This window comes from Actinia tenebrosa, unplaced genomic scaffold (assembly GCF_029948245.1).
Source record: "Actinia tenebrosa isolate PJP-AT-01 unplaced genomic scaffold, QUT_ActTen_1.0 PGA_scaffold9__36_contigs__length_13948895, whole genome shotgun sequence".
Classification (NCBI taxonomy): Eukaryota; Metazoa; Cnidaria; class Anthozoa; order Actiniaria; family Actiniidae; genus Actinia; species Actinia tenebrosa.
Genome location: NW_028292586.1, coordinates 6,554,304 through 6,570,323, shown reverse-complemented (window position 1 = coordinate 6,570,323; position 16,020 = coordinate 6,554,304). Strand labels below are relative to the sequence as shown.

Below are 16,020 nucleotides of genomic sequence, written 5' to 3'. Positions count from 1 at the left end.
AAAATATACTCCAGTCTTAAGCAATATCTACAGCCTGTACCTAAACCTAATTTTGCCTCAAGAAACTGCACATTTTAGCTCGTTTGCGGGAAACGAGAAGTAAGGGAAAAAAACTCCCCCCACCCCCTCTCCCCGCAGCGATGAATGACCATAGTCACATAAAAACCATCGAAGCTAGTCGCTCGCGAAGCCTCGCGCCGAATTTTTCCCATATCTTATTCCATTCGTGCCTAGGGCTTTGTGGACGAATTTTCATAGTGAAAGTATATAACTGGCGGTACCATCCATGAAAATACATCCATTCAAGAAAAAAAAGGCAAAGAAAAAGAGAAAATGAAAAGAAAAAAATTGAAAAAAAAACCCAGCAGTTTTAATTTGAGTCACATTTTCGACATTTTACAACAATAGCGGAAAAATCACCAAAAAAATATTTCGCTTCCAAATAAGGTAAGCTTACCAAATATGGATATAGAGTTGATGGCCACACGAACGACAATTTTATATGGGAGAAATTTTGATATGAAAAAGAACAAGAAAAAGGAAAAGAAAAAGAAAAAGAAGGAAACTATTTTACTAGTATTTTGAAGCTCAATCGATTAAACACCCAAAAAATAGGAACTTTTTTCTTCTACTTTTGTGGAGGTCTGCTTATTAAGAAAACAGCTATTAAAGTTCCAATTACCTTTTGTTGTTAGATTGACTTTTCCTAAACCTCTTTTACAGCAGCAACTTCAAATTTAATAGCAAAGCAATCTGAAGTTTAATGAGACTTAAGAACTCAACTGTGATCTATTTATAAAAGCAAAATTTGAAAAGCTATAATAATAGCGAAGTCATTTCCACCCGCGTTAATGAGAGTTCCATTAGCCACTACTGCAGGGGAAGAGAGCATTATAAAAACACACTTGGCCAAGTACTTAATGGTTTACCTCCAAACTGAGCTTCCTTCCTTTATAAAGATGTATAGCTTTGTGATATTATTTCATGGGCGTCATTTGGCAACAAAATAAGGTCAGGCTGTCAGTGTCGAATTAACTTACAATGTTTATGAAATCGTTAGCTTCGTTTTGTAAACTTCATGTGTGTTTGCTGAGTTTATTTTTTCTACTGACAACATGTCAAAACGAACCAAAATTTACCTGTCCATCTGAACGTTTTGCTGGAGCCCTGATCAGCATGACAGAAATGGCTCTCAAAGGACATGTTTCAAAAACACTTGAGAAAATCACCTTTACCCAATGTAGTCTTCGCTGTCTAAGGGAAGATTGGTGTGTCTCGGTCAATTTTGACATCCAAAAGACAATGGGAAAGTGTGAGTTGAATGACTATGGAGTTGAAGACGAGACAAGCGTATCAATAGAGAAAGGAGAATTTGAGAAGAAAGAAGGGTTTGTCTACACTCAACTCAGACCAGCTGGGGTAAGTTTGCTCAACCATTTTAATTTAATTTTGCTGCAACTATTTGCAGATGTTATTTTTGTTAAGAAAAAATAATTGTAATAGAACTGAGTGGAGTGGAATTTGTTCGCGAAAATTATACTAAGAGTTAACAACGCTAACATTGCACGGATGGGAAACGAGACTACTCTTCTGTTCCGGCAATGAACAATTCCATGGTCTCAGTGCATGTTTTTGATTTTCGTATTTTTGAGAAAAAGCACGTTTCAATCTATGACTGAAAGCAGTACTAATGTCTTTGTATCTTGAACTCGTCAAAATTCTTTTAAATCTTTTTGTTACCACTAGGCTCAAATCCTACCGATTCAAATAAATTTATGACTGTCTGAACTATTTGCCGTAATTTTTTCTCTATAATATTAATTGGTAATCACGTGGTGACTGGTTGAAATTACTTTGCTCTGACAAACACGCGTAAAATTTATCCTTAATTTCACTCTTCACCGTACGATAACCTATGATTTTGTCACTCGCTGAATTAAAACGGCTCGTGAAATTACCGAGCTATTTCGAAATATCATTCGTGGTGTTATGCCAAATGTCAATGCAAGCCATGCTAAGTACTTATACAAAATCATTACTGCAGGGAACCAATCAGATTGTATGATTTGCAAATGATTTTAAAATGAATATTATGAAAAGAGAATAAAAGGGAGGGCTTGAAAAAACAAATTGAATATGGTTACCATTCAATTAGGCTCACGAAAGAGTGACCAAATATCACAAAGACCGTTTTCTTTTATCTTTTTTTAAGTCTGGTTGTCATGACAACACCTGTAAAAATGGCGGCACTTGTGTCGTCGAATGTAACAAATGGCAACCACAGTGTTCTTGTCCGCGTGGTTTTCGTGGGAAACGATGCGAAGGTGGGTTACTTCTTATATCAATTCAACTATTATCACAGTTTTGATAATGTAAGTGCTCTCACATCAAAGCTGTACGTTACACATATTAGGCTTTTCTTTTCTTTTTATCGATATGCTTTGATGGCTAAGTTGGTTGCATGGAGTGGCATCAATGAAATGACAAGAAGATGTCTAAGTTTGACTGCCATTAATTTCTTTAGCAGAATATTTTACTCACTGATTTGGAGTGACCGCCATCATGTGCAGTAATTGTAATGTCAAAATCAGGGGGAAAATCAAAATCTATCATTATGCTGCCTGATCACGAAGACTCACAGACCCGAATCCAAAGTTGGTAGTTGAACATTTTAGATGTTCTGATTTACTTATATTAATTCTACATCAATTTTATTGTAATTTCGGTAAAAGTACTTAGTAATGTATTATTCATTCCGAGGTTGAGAAAAAAACTGGGTCAAATTGGCTTTGCAGTGCATTGTGGGACTGTTTTAGGGAACGAATAAGAAGCCACTTTGAAAATATGTCCTCTAAAATAGTTTACAATTCACTGCAATGCCAACTGTGGAGGTGAACAAACTCTTAGTGTGCGAAAATAGAAAGTTTGGAGTGAATATCGACTATTGAATAGAATGCAGATCAATATGGAGCCATTTATTTACAGATATCAGCGAGTGTTCTAGTAATCCATGTCTTCACGGTGGAACATGCACAGATCAGGTCAATGGCTACTCGTGTACATGTGCTGCAGGATACAATGGAGCAAATTGTGAAAATAGTAAGTTTGTAGTTATTACTGTCTATTGAATAGAATACAGATCAATATCGATTCATTTTTTCGGATATCCACGAGTGTTCTAGCATGTATTAATGCATAGATAGATGGTGGGTTGGTTGGTTGTTTGGATGAATGGATAGGTGGAGAATAAAGGTCATGAGAACGGCAGGAAAGGAAAAAAATATAAAGGAAGGCTTATTGCAAACATGGCTAGCTAAGTTTAGTTATTAAATAAAATTTAATAAAACTCATCATTGAAAATCTAAACTTTTATTAATCATGATGTTACGTAATTTTAGGTTTAAACTGCGAGGTTTATTTCCCTTCTTCGTTGTCGTTGTTCAACGCCATTGTAATACGCAGCGCACTGCCTGCTGACCTTGATACTCTTACCGTGTCGTTTTGGATGAAAGTGTCAGACCAGAGGGCTATTCTGTACCCGTTTTCGTATGTTTCTTTGAGCGTTATTTCAGCCCTCATTATTGGTATCAAGGACGATGGGATGGCAGAAGTTACCGTCGCGGGAGAGACAAAGTAAGTTTCGATTTTAAAAAGCTCAAAACTGTTTTTAAGATTTAAGAGCCGCCTTTATTCGTCGTGGGTTCGATCATCGGATCATCTTTAGATCAGTCATAGATCATGCAATAATGTTTAACTGGTTTCTTGTGTGCTTCGAGAAATTGCATTTTTCAGGCACTCCACTTTTATTATCCCGTATGGGCAAAAACAATTTCAAATTCCAAAGAGGAATGTGGGCGTGCACAAGGTTTTACTTTTGAGGCGGTGACGATGACAAATTTTAAAAAGCTTTGTTAGCCAAAGATCTAAATCATGGCTAAAAAAGCAACAGAACCATTATCTTCAAGACTGCACTAATTTCTTGTGTACGCATTTTGAACTTTTAAAGAGCACTTGGGTATCTGGACTGTGATTTTTTCTTGCATAACGAATAACTTCCTGTTGCCTTTTTAAAGGGTTTTATTTTCAGGTGTGAAGCGAGACAATAAGTGGCAGCACTGTGCCGTCACATGGAAGTCTAGTACAGGCAATGTGTCATTTTATCGCGATAATAAGCTGAAAGGCTCTGAGACGGGCCTCAAAATTGGCGAGAAAGTTCCCAGCGGAGGTATACTGGTGATTGGTCAATACCAGGGTAGCTATGGCGGTAGATACGATTCCTCCAAACTCATGATTGGTTACCTGGCTGACCTTAACATTTGGTCCAGAGAACTGACGTCATGTGAAATTAAAACTCTTTCAAGTAAATGCTTCTCGTCTTCAAGTTCTGCTCCTGTTTTGCCATGGTCAACTATTATTTCAAAACCTTTGGGTGGAGAGCTTAGCAAGACGTGCCCAGCTACTTGTTCCATTTAGATTCCTTGCTAGCCATCACTGTTTGTTGCCTTTTAAGAGTCATTTAAACAAATAAGACTGCCAAATATTTTGTCGTTGCTACCTTCTTCTTATTTGAATAAAACGGTGGCCATTAAAAGAAGTTGGCTCGGTTTGAGTGATTGACGCTACATAGTGTTCAACCCCGCCGGCTACATCACACGTCCTAGATTTTATCTTCATTGTAAAAGGTGTTACAAAGGGGGAATAGAGTATCCCTTCTACCAGCGACACGTTTTATCCCTAAGCAACGCTATCCATATTTGAAATGAGGTTATGTTAGAGCTCCCAGCTGTAGTTTTGGCAAGCGTCTTGAATGTTAACTAAAGAACGTATTCTAGAGTTTATTTCGCGTTTTGGGTTTTTTAATGTTCTTGAGCCAACAAAGATCCAAAAGTCTGATGCAAATTTGGTGCTAACAAACGGAATGCTTATCAATGGTGTCCATTTTTTTCCCCGATAAAAAGATTAGGCTTTACATTTTACACTTTGTTTGCTAACATTTTAACAAACAGAGCAGCGTAGTTATGCGTGTATATGCAATGATATCATTTCGCCTGATGATGGTTTAGACTGATTAAACCGAAATATAGTGTTCGTTCATTGGGTTGTTACGCATTTTTCTGCTTTTCTCGTTTGAACATCAACCCGAAAGTATATTTTCGGAATAACGTTTAATCTGTTCGCTGTCAGTGGGCACTTCATTGTCTCTAAGGTTTACTTGACAAGACATTTCCATCAGTGATAACTAAATATGAATGAAGCACTAGAAAACCATTACGTACCCTTGATAAAATGAAGTGATGCTTAAAATATGAATCATAATTCTATAGAATCACATCTATTTATCTGTCCTTTTCTTTAAAATAACACTTAAAATAGATCGATTTGAAAGCCTATAGTGTTTTTAAGTCAAAGGGTTTTATTCTTATTCTTACCGTCTTCCGTAAACTACTTCTGTGCACTACACACCTTTGTACACTACTTCCTTCACGGTAAGGGACGGACCATCAGATAGTTGATAGGGGGTTGCGTAAATCCCCCAAAAAATATTGAGCAAGCACTTAAACCTCATAAAAGATATTGTGCAACATCTAACTGTACGCAAAAAATAACGTGCAAGGGTTGAGCCAAAAAAATAAATATCATGCAACCAAAATTCCTGCAACCCCCCCCTCCCCCCCCCCGTCAATTATCTAATGGTCCACTGAGTCCTAAACACCATTCCATTAGCCTTTTTTTCAGCATTAAGCTTTGACTGGGCTCTACTCATGCTAACAATTTATAACCTCCATATATTGGTACCGATCATAATTTATCGTGTGCGTGAGGGAAGGCGAAAAGGGACTAGTTTAGGGATTTAAAGAGAGGGGTTCTTCGCACGCCTTGTATGCTGCCCCATGAAAAAAGCTTGAAGGGAAAGAAATTGCTCTAATAATACACTTGTTATTTGAAACTGCTTCAAACTTTTGATAATTTCCACGCTTTGTCTCTAAAGTCTTCTCAACGCCTTTTTGAGCTTGTGAATCATAACAAACACTAAGCCTGATCCTCGGTCAGAGACTAGTTTGACGTGTCATTTGCAACAAACAGTCAAGTGCTGATATATCACTTTGATAACGAATCAGTTCAGCCAAAGGTCCTTTGGGAAAGACTCTACTGAATAGCAAACAAGCAAAAGTACCTTATAACCTTGAAAATGTTTTGGATACGGCATTAGGGAACCAGCAAAAATGATCATGCAAAGCTGTCATTCTTGATCCTACAGGCTTTTGACTGGTTCCGTATTCTAGTAGTCTGCTGACGTTCCTTTAAGTAAAGAACGATTCACCTTAGGCCTAAAGTAACTACGAGTAGATAAGACTTCTTTGGCTATGCTTACCTCCTAAAATTATGTTTTTGTTCGTGACATTTATGTCATTTCCCTATTGTTATAACGAACCTAATGTAATTTGTCCCACTGAACGTTCTGCTGGAGCCCTGATCAGCAAGAAAGACATGGCACTCAAAGGACACGTTAGAAAAACCCTGGAGAAAACCACCTTTATTCAGTGTAGTCTTCGCTGTCTAAGGGAAGATTGGTGTGTCTCGGTCAATTTTGAAATCCAAAAGAGAAATGGGAAAGTGTGAGTTGAATGACTATGGAGTTGAAGACGAGACAGGTGTATCTATAGAGAAAGGAGAATTTGAGAAGAAAGACGGGTTTGTCTACACTCAACTCAGACCAGCTGGGGTAAGTTTGCTCAACTGTTTGATGCTTGTGGAAATCTTTTTAGTCTTTTTATATGTGTGGAACAAAACACTGATTGGAAACCAGAAAGGGAAAAACGTAGAACATTTAAAAAAATTAAAACTGAGAAACCAACAAATTTTTGGAACTTCATAGGCCAGCCACAAGAAACATTTCTACTCAATTTAGACCAGGGTTTGTTTTTCTAACTAGCTCAACTAATTGATTAAACCCTGATAAATCACTGATAACTGATATATGAAAAACGGGGATGGCGACTCCCATTTTTTTTAATTGAGGTTTTTAATAAGATCGCTATATGATCAAAGTATGAAGGAAAGATTATTGGTTAGATTTTCAAATATATATTGTGATGTTTTCAGTTGCAGTTTGTAATGATATTTTCTATTTTGTAGCTTGGATGTCATGATGACACTTGCCTAAATGGCGGCACTTGTGTTATCGATTGTATCCAATGGACACCACATGTACAGTGTCATTGTGCAAGTGGTTTTCGTAAGAATCGCTGTGAAGGTAAATGTTATGTTTCAAAATATCTTTAATCAATTAAATAATAGCAGAAGTAAAAAATAGAGTAAACGAAGTGAAACACATTCAAAACTACATGTATGTCACCTGAAATAAGTACTCTGGCAATTGTCGTGAGGGTCTTTGTTTCTCCTTCTCTTTCTAAGCATTCCCATGACAACTCTACTCATTCATGCAGCTGTTTTAACAAGATTAAAATGCTTCTAAAGCTCTTTTTCCGGTCCTTATGTGGAAAACAAAAGAATATGAAATTCGGCAGCGTGATGACTCCATGAAGACTGACAACTTTCGTCTAAAACGATTGCAAAAAATTCACACTTACCACTTTTTTTATGAGTTAAACCCATGTGCATTCTTTCCACTGTCTATTGAATTGAATAATATTAATTTAGGCACACTGCCTAGAAGCGGAGCTCCCAATAGGCACAGGTAGCATAATTTAGATAAAACTGAAAAATCTTCAATTGTTTTTTCTTCTTCGAGATGAAAATAATGTTCCCCATAATGAAAACCACGAAGAAAAAAATAAAATAGAAATTCACTACATCGCTTTCCTTGCACGAGTCTTTGTTTTTTGACCTTACTACTCTCACACTTAGCAATTTTGTCACATGTACACAACCAACCACCAACTACACCAGGGACTAGTTTTGTTCTTGAAAAATTCTTGGACAAAGTTTTGCATGGCCGACATTTTTACGTTTTGAATACCTGGTTAATTTTACATGAAAAACGAAAGATAACTACAGATAATCCAAAACAATATCAAGTTTAGAGAAATTTATCTTGGATGTCTTTCATTGAAATCCAAATTTCCAAATCAGTATGAAGCCATTTGTTTACAGATATCAACGAGTGTTCTAGTAATCCATGTCTTCACGGTGGAACATGCACAGATCAGGTCAATGGCTACTCGTGTACATGTGCTGCAGGATACAATGGAGCAAACTGTGAAAATAGTAAGTTTGTAGTTATTACTGTCTATTGAATAGAATACAGATCAATATCGATTCATTTGTTTACAGATATCAACGAGTGTTCAAGTAATCCATGTCAAAACGGTGGAACATGCACAGATCAAGTCAATGGCTACTCGTGTACATGTGCTGCAGGATACAATGGAGCAAATTGTCAAAATCGTAAGTTTGTAGTAATAATTGCGTATTGAATAGAATGCAGATCAATATGGAGCCATTTATTTACAGATATCAACGAGTGTTCTAGTAATCCATGTCAAAGCGGTGGAACATGTACAGATCAGGTCAATGGCTACTCGTGTACATGTACTGGAGCATACAGTGGAACGAGATGTGAAACATTGTTATCTTCAAGTATGTAGCGGCCGTTCAAAAAAACGTGGATACTTAAGTTACGTAAGCCACTTTGCAGATCAATTTTTCTTATTTTTCAGGTTCAAACTGTGAGCTTCATTTTCCATCTACATCGACGTCCAACTCCATTGTAATAGATAGCGCGCTGTCTGCTGAGCTGGGTAGTTTTACCGTGTCGTTTTGGATAAAAGTATCTCACCCAACGGTTATCTTGTATCCGTTTTCGTATGCCACTACAAATGTCACTTCAGCCTGGTTTATTGGTATAAAGGAAGACGCTACAGCAGAAATTACGGTCGCGGGAGAAACAAAGTAAGTTTTACAGACAAAGAGATCCTCATTTTTTGAAAAGTACAGGTACTTCAGGTACCAGGGTTCGGTTCCTGGGTCCGTCGCTATCGTCGTATGCAAGTATAGTTGTTTGTTTGTTATTTACAGTGCTTCTAAGGTTTTTCTCCTCTTACTCCGGTTTTCCTTTCTCTACAAAAGTCCACTTGTAAATTAAATTCCAATCCGATCTGGGGTCGAGTTGTTTAGTGCTTTAGTCATAAGTCTCTTGCTCGGGAGACTAGTCTTTTCCTGCGTAACGTGAAATAAAATTACAAATGTATTACATCACGTCAAGTTGTACATGACATAAAATGATAGGAAATATAATGATGTGAAATGACATCATTTGCCTATTGCGAAAGAGGAGAACAGAGAACCCGGAGAATTAAAGGCCCTCGTTGAAGCACAGACAAGAACTAACAAGCAAGTTATTAACTCCACACCCATTTCAGTCAGTCCGGATCCCGAGTCGTATTTGTAAGGTCTTGAATGCAATTTCTCCCTATGGCACGCATCACATATATGTGTTGGATCTCTCCCTTAATTTGAGTTTTTTTCAGGTTGTCCGGTTTTTTAAATTCTTGATGTAACGAAGTTGATGTTAAACATTACTTTTTTAGGTCCCTGTCTTCGGGACTGAGACGGGACAACACATGGCAACACTGTGCAATTACTTGGAGATCCAGCACAGGCAAAGTATACTTCTACCTCAATAGCGTCTTGAAAGGCTACGGGATGGGCCTCAAAATTGGCGAGAAAGTTCCCAGCGGAGGCAAGCTGGTGATTGGTCAATACCAGGGTAGCTATGGCGGTAGATACGATTCCTCCAAACTCATGATTGGTTACCTGGCTGACCTTAACATTTGGTCCAGTGAACTGACGTCAAGTGAAATTAAAACTCTTTCAAGTAAATGCTTCTCGTCTTCAAGTTCTGCTCCTGTTTTGTCATGGTCAACAATTATTTCAAACCCTTTGGGTGGAGAGCTAAGCAAGACGTGTCCGGCTACTTGTCCAGCCTAGTTGAAAAGCTATGACAAGTAGGCTTGATTCACTTGCTTGATCACATGTGAACAACTTATATTTAAACTTATATACACAACTTATATTTTAACCGCATGATTTGAATTTTTTGTTTGGCTTTTATTTTTATCCCCCTTACTTTTTGAAGTTAAAATGAAGAAGGGTATGTAACGATCTCATGGTGCATTTGATTAGGGAACTGAGTTTGAGGACATGCCAGATAGCATTAAGCCTTGTTCAAAGTAAATACAAATATTGTATTTGTTGCAAGGTTCGTTTAATTAATTTACCTTCACAAACCCTCGGCTGTTAAAAATGATCCCAAGGGACTAGCATGCGAATTTATTTCGGAAAACATTTATAATCAAGGAAGTAAGCATTTTGTCAGAACTTTTTTGTTAGTTTCTTGGGAATCTAGTACGTTAATGTCTGTAAAACTCGAATTGCGAATTGTATTTCATAAGTAATGGACTTCTAGTCACTAAAAAAATGCGATTCCTGAGGAGTCCTACGGTATATTTGACTTCACCATCTCATTCCCCAAATTATCTTGCGGACATTTAGCATAGATGACTGACGATTACTAAAAATTCGGACTTCTCAATATAGCCAGTCAGTAGCAAGAAACGAAGTCCAGATTTGATAACATTTCGAACACTCAGATAAATAGATCCGCAGGAATGAAAGCTTTTTGATTGGCTAAGATCAATTTATATGCTACAATTCTACTCTCTCTATCTCTCTCTTTATTGGTTTCCGTTTTTAATGAACGCTGTGATTGGTTAATTTCTTATAAGGGGGCTTGGCTACACTGCAAAAGGATACATTTGAGTTGACGTCGAAGTTGTTAAAAAAGAATATGGAATCGCAATGATTTTTTTGAATTCTCAGCTGTTTAAATCTGAGTTGCACATTCTACGCAGCAACGAAACGGAGGCCATTCGCAAATCTCGTTTCCTCAAGCAGCAGATAATGAGATTTCACAAGCTGTTGGACATCAAAAGAGTCTTCCTGTTCCTGGGAGTTTACCAAATGCTTTTAAAACACTGTTTCTACCTTTGTATTTTGCAATTTTGCAAACAAAAATTTGTAATTTAATATAGTATACATTTTTCACCTCTTTTGGCAGCCTCCTCGAGCTTCATTTATCAACTCATCAGTTCATGTTCTCTTTTGTCTTCACAGCATTTACGTTTAATTTCTTTTTCAATTTTCTGGCACTGTTTTTTATTTAATTATTGATCTTGTGCTGTTTACCTTTTGTTTGATCTCCTTCCTTTCCTCATTTTTTCTTTCTAATTGTATAGATCTTCAGTCATCTATTCTTTTACTTCATTTCTTCTTTTCCCAAAAGACCCTTATCGGATCCCAAATAATCTATAGAGGCTTTGCACCAACACGTGATGGCAGCCAAGACAGGTGGCACAACAATAGAGTCTTTCCCATTTATATAAACCTCTTTCCACCTCTGGTGTCATCACAATTCAGTGCAACTCCTCTCTGGTGTTCTTCCTTATATCCGGAGTACACAAAAGTTTCTCCTAAATTGATCTTACTTTTCCAGATCTTATAAATCTAAAATCAGTAATCCCATTAATATCTTGTATCTTTTCATAACATTTCTGTAGCTAGTTGTTGCGCCTTCGCTAGTTATGTTTGCCCATAGTGAGTGTTCTCATTTCCAGCATGCTATTCTTCCTAATTTCTTAACAAAATAAGATGTGTTTTTGCTATACAGCATGGAACAGACACCGCCGGATTGCTGAAAATTTTAAATGTCTGTCTTAGGATCAATGCATTATAAAGGTGCATTTTAAAGGAAAAAATCCATAGCTGCCAAAATATCTCATGAAATTAATCGAGTTTGTTGGTTAGACATTCTGTATTCCATTGGGAAAACTACCCGATTGTTGGATGGACACTCAAGATAGCCGGCTTGAATTCTGAAATTTGAAATAAAATTCTTAATTTCGAATGAATATTTTCAATAACTAGAGGCATGAAGGTGGGATGACCAGAGTACGTTGTTATATATTTCCTGATCTTTGCGAGACAGCTGCCGTGGTAGCGGATAAAAATATTGCTCTTATTATTGACGTGTAGTTTCACTGAGATGATGTCTTAAAATAAGTGTGTTGAACCTCTTGAGGGAAACTTGAAATTCTTGTTACAATAACTTACAAATTTCTCTCGCGCTGATTGGCTATTTTTTATCATCAATAAGAGAATAGACAGATAAAGCTGACGTCAAGGAGAGCGCGCTTTTTCAGTTTTTTATGTGTCTGTCCTCTTATTTACGATAAATTTCGTCATCACATTTTCAAAGTACTGTACTACTATGCAGATTTACAAGGCGTAGCCACACTACTTTGTCTTGCCAGTGCTTGACATGTTGATGTCTTTTTCACTGGCTAAGAAAACTGATAATGCTGTCAAGTTGAATGACAGATGATGTATTCATTCTAGCTCATCCAATCTAAAGATAGTATTTATAAAGATATTGAACTTTATCAAAATATAACGATTCTTTCGCTATAATTTTTCGATCAAAAGTTTCGAAAACACTGATTCTATAGTTCTTATTATTATAGGTAAAAAATTATCGTTGTGTTGTGATTAAAAGTTCAAAATCGGCTTTATTAACTTTTACATCCCAACACAGATGAATCATGTAAAGGTAATGATTTTTGTTATTCGTATTTTAAAAAAGAAAGAGAAAGGAACTTGCTTGGTGTGATGTTTATTTGAAGCTATAAAGCACTTGAGGATTTGCATAACGTTTGGAAAGTGTTAGAGAAGCACTCCGCTACGCGTTGTGCCTCTCCTAACACTTCTCTCTGTTCTGCGTAGGAAAACACTTAGCAGAACTGTTTCCCCTTTCTCAAGTGTTATCACAGCATCCCAAGTGTTTAGATGTATTTTAAAAAGGAAAACATTTTTACAATTTTGCAGTTCTGGAATCGATATAATGCATTTTCCCTAACCATTCTCTTCGTACTTGCTACGTTTAATTTCTTGTCGAATATGATGTTAGTCTGAGTTCTCCTAAAAGATCTTTGCGAAACATATCGGGAATGCACGCGGCTGATAATTTAAAAACATTTACGGTAATATTAAACGCTTTCAGTATCGCACTTCCACATCTTCTTCAATAGGTTGTATGCAGCCTTTCGCAGCTCTTCAATTCTCCAGAAATATAGAACTGGATTTAAGACTCCGTTGGCGAGCGCAAGAGATTCTGAAAAGGTATACATGTAGCGGGTAACTTTGGTGTCCTTTCTAAAAATCGAATGTACGACCATCGTGATGATTAAAGGAATATGACAAAAGAGAAATACACCAATCACATAGTACATGGTGTTGACGGATTTCTTGTATCTGGGCATGTCTATAGACTGTTGTACTGATTGCTGTTGGGCTTGGATCTGCAATGAGTGTCGCCGGATCACTCGAGAAATTTTAAATAAGAAAAAGGAGTTAGCACAAATTAAGGTACCAATGATAACCGATCCAGTGATAACCAAGGGGAACGTCTTGAAGACAAAGATTATGGTAGACACGGAAATTACTAAACCGATTGCCCAAATAAGTATAAGAACTATGCCATAGCGCTTTGTGGTGACCAGCTCTTGATATCGCAAGTGTAGTTCTACAGCTAGAAAACGATCAGCAGTAACGGAGATTAAAGTCGCAAATGATACGGGCGTGAACATCCACACACTCCACGCGTATACCTTTCCAGACTGGCAAAAGCGATGGACGTCATGTTGAATATCCGCGAACAAAAAGAAGCAATAAGAAGGCTGGGCCAGAAGACTGCTACCAAGGTCAGATAAGGCCAGACCAAGGATTAGGATATTGGCAGGTTTACGTAGAGATGGCGTTCTAGCGATGGTACAAATGACTAGAACGTTATTGACGCCTGCTACAAACGCCATGATTGAGTTGAACACGATGAGGCCGTGCAAATACGAGTAATAATGGTTATCGTAAGATAAAATGCGAAAATAAATCCTTACGGGCTGGCAAAACGTCTTGCTTTTCGCAAGAAACGTCGAGTTGTTCATGATTGCTTTGAAGGTACTAATACTAAGGTTTAGTTAATATGTATCCTTTAGTAGCTTGTCGTTTGACGTATGCTACCGTGGTAAACTCGACAAAAGGGAAGTTTCTTTCAGAGACTCTTACTCTTACAAGGACAGTTGAAAAAAATAAGTCATTCAATAGGCGACTTGCACTAAGAGGTCACGTGATGAAATCGGCCATTGTAGCTGGCATTCTACAGGATTTTAGCTATTCGAGAATGTAGTAAAAAAAAAGATTGCGGATTCGGGTAGTTTTTTCGTTGATAAAAGGTAAGTTAGCGCACTAAATAACTATAAAAATCCCCTTTTCTTGCAAGAAATATATTCTTAGTAGATATCTAAAGTAGATTTTTGCTATTAACTCGCCAGGAAGAGTAAAAAATATCGTATCTTTTACGCTACGATTTGTTACGTCTTGTTTTGCCGACTTCATGACCTCAAAAAAAAAAACGACTTCTTGTCGAAAAATATCAAGTATTTTTCAGATTCATTCTTGAAAAATGCATTTTTTCTTGCAAGAAATATATTTTTAATAAATACCTTAAGTAGATTTTTGCTATTTATTCGCCAGGAAGATGAAGAATATGGTATGTTTTGAGGTCATGTAGCCGGCGAAACAAGACTAAACACTTCGTATGGGATGGCATCCCTGATATTTTTTCAGAAGGCAGTAGCGATAGAATACTCTGATAGACAATTTTGTTCAAATAGTATTATCTCTGTGAGCTGCACAAATAGACAAACGAGCGTGCGCATGCGCACGTTATATTCACCTGTCACTATTCTTTCTTTTCTTTTCTCAGTTATTATCTATAATTTCATTATCTAAGGGAGCGTGAATCTGTCAGTGACGAAATATTCTATTATTTAGAAACCATTTGTGCGTTTAAAATCGATTACAGTTCTAGGATCACTTACCACTATTTTGTGCATAATGCATTATTGTTATGTTATAGTGCCAGAGAATGACAGATGACGTGTTCATTAAACTATTTTGGAAAATCAGTACATACACGATAATACATACAGATAATACATACACAGGTTAAATTACTAATACATTTTTGAGACTATTAGAAAGAAATGCAAAAGCTGGAACAACGAAAAAAGAATAAAATAGCTTTCTTAGAAAATGCAATGTTGAATCATAGTACTCATCAGAGTCAGTGAATGAGGGAAAAATATATTTATAAATGGGAAGGGGCTACAAATGCCACCTCCCATTCCCCCTCAGACATTACTGCTTCGCAGCAAAACAGTGTAGTTTAATGTTTAATCATTTTTATGTGTCCAAATATTGCGTACGTTATTAAACAATGCACTTCGCAGTTCTTTTCTCTTCGAAAAGTAAATAATGGGGCTCAACAAGCCGTTGGTCATAACCAGAGACTCGGTGATCACATACAAGCACAGCATCTCGTCGGTCAGTTTTCTGACGATAACTTGTGCAATCATAACTCCAAGGAATGGGAAATAGCAAAGTGCGAAAGTACCAATCACATAGTACATAGTATTGACAGATTTCTTGTATCTGGGCCTGTCTATAGACTGTTGTGCTGATTGCCGTTGGGTTTGCATATGCAATGAGTGTCTGCGGACGGCTCGAAAGATTATTACCAGGAAAAATACATCAGCCATCAATGAAAAAAATAATATTGAAATAGCTACAATGTGAATCCCATGACTGACAGCAAGTATCCTTAAGATCGAAACAATAACGAAAACAAAAACCAAACAAACAAACAAATACCAACCAAAAGTATTCCATACCGACTCGAAGTTACAAGTTCTTCGTATCGCAGGTGCAAAAATGCAGCCAGGAATCGATCGGCAGTGAGAGTTGTCAGGGTGAAAAAGGAGATCGGTCCAAAGGCACCATACGCTCAACATGTGAACTTTTCCAGCGGAACAGAACAAGGAAACGTTCTTTTTGAGCTCTGATAACCTTAGAGCACAGTATAAAGACTGCGAAAAGATACTTCCT

The 16,020-nt window shown here is 37.1% G+C and overlaps 2 protein-coding genes and 1 non-coding gene across 3 annotated transcripts; 2 read left to right on the top strand and 1 right to left on the bottom strand.

Moving 5' to 3' along the window:
* The first annotated feature begins 981 nt into the window (after positions 1-981).
* LOC148904621 (uncharacterized) lies at positions 982-4,653 on the top strand. The gene is made up of 5 exons (XM_089024853.1): positions 982-1,419; positions 2,213-2,324; positions 2,986-3,099; positions 3,399-3,633; positions 4,074-4,653. Exons 1-5 carry the CDS (start codon positions 1,042-1,044, stop codon positions 4,471-4,473), a joined length of 1,239 nt encoding a protein of 412 aa, XP_088880979.1. The 5' UTR covers positions 982-1,041; the 3' UTR covers positions 4,474-4,653.
* Positions 4,654-6,119: 1,466 nt separating this feature from the next.
* On the top strand, positions 6,120-10,383 carry LOC116296174 (uncharacterized). Its single transcript, XR_016118835.1, has 7 exons — positions 6,120-6,724; positions 7,138-7,255; positions 8,116-8,229; positions 8,296-8,409; positions 8,476-8,601; positions 8,682-8,913; positions 9,552-10,383. It is a non-coding gene; the product is annotated as an uncharacterized LOC116296174 (transcript).
* Positions 10,384-13,064: 2,681 nt separating this feature from the next.
* LOC116296180 (adenosine receptor A2b-like) lies at positions 13,065-13,889 on the bottom strand. Its single transcript, XM_031704156.2, has one exon. It carries the CDS (start codon positions 13,887-13,889, stop codon positions 13,065-13,067), a length of 825 nt encoding a protein of 274 aa, XP_031560016.2.
* Positions 13,890-16,020: the final 2,131 nt, after the last annotated feature.

What these genes read in the sequence shown, in the direction of transcription:
- LOC148904621 (XM_089024853.1), top strand. Translation starts at nt 1,042, where the DNA reads ATGTTTATGAAATCGTTAGCTTCGTTTTGTAAACTTCATGTGTGTTTG. An exon ending in CTCAACTCAGACCAGCTGGG is followed by an intron (nt 1,420 to 2,212) that starts GTAAGTTTGCTC and finishes TCTTTTTTTAAG; the next exon opens with TCTGGTTGTCATGACAACAC. An exon ending in TGGAGCAAATTGTGAAAATA is followed by an intron (nt 3,100 to 3,398) that starts GTAAGTTTGTAG and finishes ACGTAATTTTAG; the next exon opens with GTTTAAACTGCGAGGTTTAT.
- LOC116296180 (XM_031704156.2), bottom strand. Translation starts at nt 13,889, where the DNA reads ATGGCGTTTGTAGCAGGCGTCAATAACGTTCTAGTCATTTGTACCATC.